Consider the following 3,528-nt stretch of genomic DNA (forward strand, 5'->3'; position numbering starts at 1 on the left):
AGTTCCGGTTGGACTGTAACAAACACTACATTGGACAAGCAGGCAGAAAACTAGCCACCAGGATACATGAACATCAACTAGCCACAAAACGACATGACCCTCTCTCACTAATATCCTTACATACAGATAAGGAAGGACACCACTTCAACGGGACAACACATCCATCCTAGGACAAGCCAAACAGTGAATGCACGAGAATCCCTAGAAGCATGGCATTCCAACCGGAACTCTATCAATAAACACATTGAGTTAGACCCCATCTACCACCCCCTGAGAAAAAGAACAGGAAATGACATCACCACAGGAAATGACATCACCAACCCAAAGAAACCCACACATATAAATAGAAACCAGGAATCAGCAGCAGTGTTTCACCCAGAGGCCCACTGAAGATACTACCTAGTAGGGTGACAAAACATCTGGAAATAACCCTCCAGCACATCAAGCAAACCTAAATGCAGAGCAAGTATAAACGTGAATGTATGAGTGTGAGTGTGCATGTATGTGAAAGTGTGAGATATATACATGTATGCTCATTATTGTACAATAAATTATACTTTGAAGGAATATATGGCCCCTTTTTGTGACAGACTTTACAATCTATTCTTTAATCATTTGTGACTAATTGATCTTGAGATGGAGAATTGTAGGAAAGAATGTCTCTTCCTCAAATGATGGGGTAAGCTGTTATTAAGTGCTGTAAGTGGAGCTCTCACTGTAGTTTTAATCTCAATTTTAACAACCTCACCATTGTTTACAAATTCTTCAACAGCCTCACCCCTTGCAACAGCTGTACTTTCCTTCAATCTTACAACCTTCCCACATTTCTGTGTTCCTCCAATTTTGGCCTTGTAACCTCCCTGATTTTAATCACTTCATCATTGGTTGCCATAACTACAGCTGCCAAAGTCTACTTTTTTCGCATTCCCTCCCAAAACATCTCCGCTTCTCTACCTCGCTCTCCTTAAACCCCATGTTTTAAGACATTTGTCCTAATATCTCCTTATGAGCCATAGTTACAGGTCCTTCGGCCCATCGAGTCTATGCCAACATGCGGCTTGATGGTGTTTGATTTTGTTTTAGTTGATAATACTCCTGCACAGTGCCTTGAGTCATTTTACTGCATTAAAGGTTCAATGTCAATGCAGATTGTTGCTGTTGTTTGACAGTGTTCCTATTTCCCGGCCTAACAGGAGGTTCACTGGAGGAATTATTTGTAACTCCACCTCTGCACCACGCAAAGGGAACTTCACCGTGGTGGTCGGGGTAGACAAGGCGAGAATTGAGAAGGAACTATTATTTGAGTATGTGGACGATCCCACCATCGTGAAGGTTGAACCAGAGTGGAGTATAGTAAGGTAAATAAAGCCCACCAGTGTGTATCCACTGACAGAATCACTGAAAAAATGGAGAGTCTGGAATAGAAATAGAAAATATAGTTACCATCATCTGTAAAGAGAACTGACTGGTTAATGGGTATAATCCTTTGTCAGTATGATAGACTAATAGATGGGCAAGGATGTTAAGTAATCATTCTCAGTCAGTTTCTGTTTTTCCCCTTTGTTTCTTTTCTTTTCCTTCTCACTCCACTTCTCTCTTGCCCCTTCCTCCCTATCAAACCCTGTCACCCTCCCTATCCTTTTTTCCCCCTCTCCCTCCTCCTCCCTTTCCCTACCTTTTCCCTCTTCTCTCCCTTCCCACGTCTTTCTGCCTCTCTCATTCTCTCCCTGTCCCTCTCATTCTCTCCCTGTCCATTCCCAACATCTGCTGAGTAATGGGATTGACATCAGAAGCAAACATTGTGATGATGTCTGAGTCATATGAGTCGGTCGCAGAAGCTTATGTGAAAGGAATGGATCGAAAGATCTGTAAATAAAGAATTTGCGTAAAAAGATTATAAATTCATCAGCATGCTTCTGAGAGACTAAACAGTCCCAAACTAAAGACACAACCAAAAGATATTTATCTCTTTATAACTGTGTTATCAATTTTTAATTTCCTTCCTGTTTCTCAACCTCATCTGTTTACTCTTTCTTCCCATCCCTCTCTGTCAAGATACTTCAGATTTTTGGCTCCTGATACCTTTGCAATAATTTTTGTAAATTAACTGCACGCTATCTGTCCTTTATCTTCTCAAACTGAAGTTTCATTCCTAATTATGTTCAAATGCCAGTGAATCTCACTGGGTCTTGACAACTGCTTCATCAGGGCTTCTTGTACCAAGCTTTCAACTGTTCCTCTGTGTAATTCCCCTCTCTCTGACCGTGACGGGCTGCCTCACAATGTCAAGGGCTTTGCTTGTACCACTGAAATGTAACAATCCAGGATGTCCCAGTGACTGGATGACATCCACGGTGGCTTCAGTAAGCTTTTGCAACTTGAGACCTTAAGTCACAACTGTCAAAAGAAAGTTCCCCAGTATCGATGGCCTACCTCCATGTAATTTGATGTCATGTTAAGAGAGCCATCTGTTGCTTCCCTAAATTATTACGTCTATTCCTTCGTCACGAGGCTCTGATCATGATAGGGAAATGAAGTCTGGTAATAGAGGCTGGGTTGGTTTATAAAGGTTTGAAATCGTCCTGTACTGAGGATGGAGTGGAAGTGTGTTCTGTTTTCTGTGTTACAGAGATCATAAAACAGTACAAGGCAAGAATAGGCCCTTTGGCCCACCATGTCGGTGCCAATCATGATGCCATTCTAAACTAATCCCATCTGCCTGTATACAGTCCATATCCCTCTGTTTCCTGTATCTGTCTAAATGCCTTATAAATGTTGCTATTGCATCTGCTTCTACCACTCCCTTGGCAATGAGTTCCAGACACCTACCAACCTCTGTAAAAAAAAACTTGCCTCATTCATTTCCTTTAAACTTTTCCTCTCTCACCTTAAACCTGTGGCCCCTAGTATTTGACAGTTCCACACTGGGAAAAAGACTCTGAATATCCACACTATGTATGGCTCACATAATCTCATGTACTTCCATCTGGTTACGTATCAGCCTTCCGTATAGCTAATATACTCCAATCCAGGCAACATTCTGGTGAACCTCTTTTGCAACCTCTCCAAATCCTCACCATAAAGTGTGGCAACCAGAACTACACACGATACCCCAAATATGGCCTACGTAATGTGTTATACAGTTTCAACAGTTAGCATTGCGGCCTCACAGTACCTGGGTTCAATGTGTAGAGTTTGCATGTTCTCCCCATGTTCTCATAGGTTTTCACTGGATGCTCCGGTTAGTGTAGGTTAGCTAGGAGAAATGTGGAGTTATGGGAATGGGGTGGATCTGGGTGGGATGCTTGTTGGTGCAGAACACTGGGCTGAAAGGCTTCTCTCTGCATTGTAGAGATTCTATGAACATGACTTGCAAACTTTTATACTCAGTGTCCTGACTGATGGAGGCAAGCGTGCAATAGACCCGCATGGGCCCCAGCTATGCCTGCCTCTTCGTAGGATATGTGGAACAGTCCATCTTCCGCAACTACACTGGCCCCACCCCCACCTTTTCCTCCGCTACATCGA

The 3,528-nt window shown here is 42.7% G+C and overlaps 1 protein-coding gene across 11 annotated transcripts in view; it reads left to right on the forward strand.

The window, feature by feature from the left end:
• Positions 1-3,528, forward strand: part of plxna4 (plexin A4) — a 619,179-nt gene that overhangs the window by 493,056 nt on the left and 122,595 nt on the right. For all 11 annotated transcript variants that reach the window (XM_043714044.1, XM_043714049.1, XM_043714039.1 and 8 more), the window contains exon 16: positions 1,194-1,358. In XM_043714044.1, coding sequence (XP_043569979.1) covers positions 1,194-1,358 — 165 coding nt within the window. The remainder of the gene's footprint in view (positions 1-1,193; positions 1,359-3,528) is intronic.

The sequence above is a fragment of the Chiloscyllium plagiosum genome, chromosome 23 (genome assembly GCF_004010195.1).
Source record: "Chiloscyllium plagiosum isolate BGI_BamShark_2017 chromosome 23, ASM401019v2, whole genome shotgun sequence".
NCBI classification, from domain to species: Eukaryota; Metazoa; Chordata; class Chondrichthyes; order Orectolobiformes; family Hemiscylliidae; genus Chiloscyllium; species Chiloscyllium plagiosum.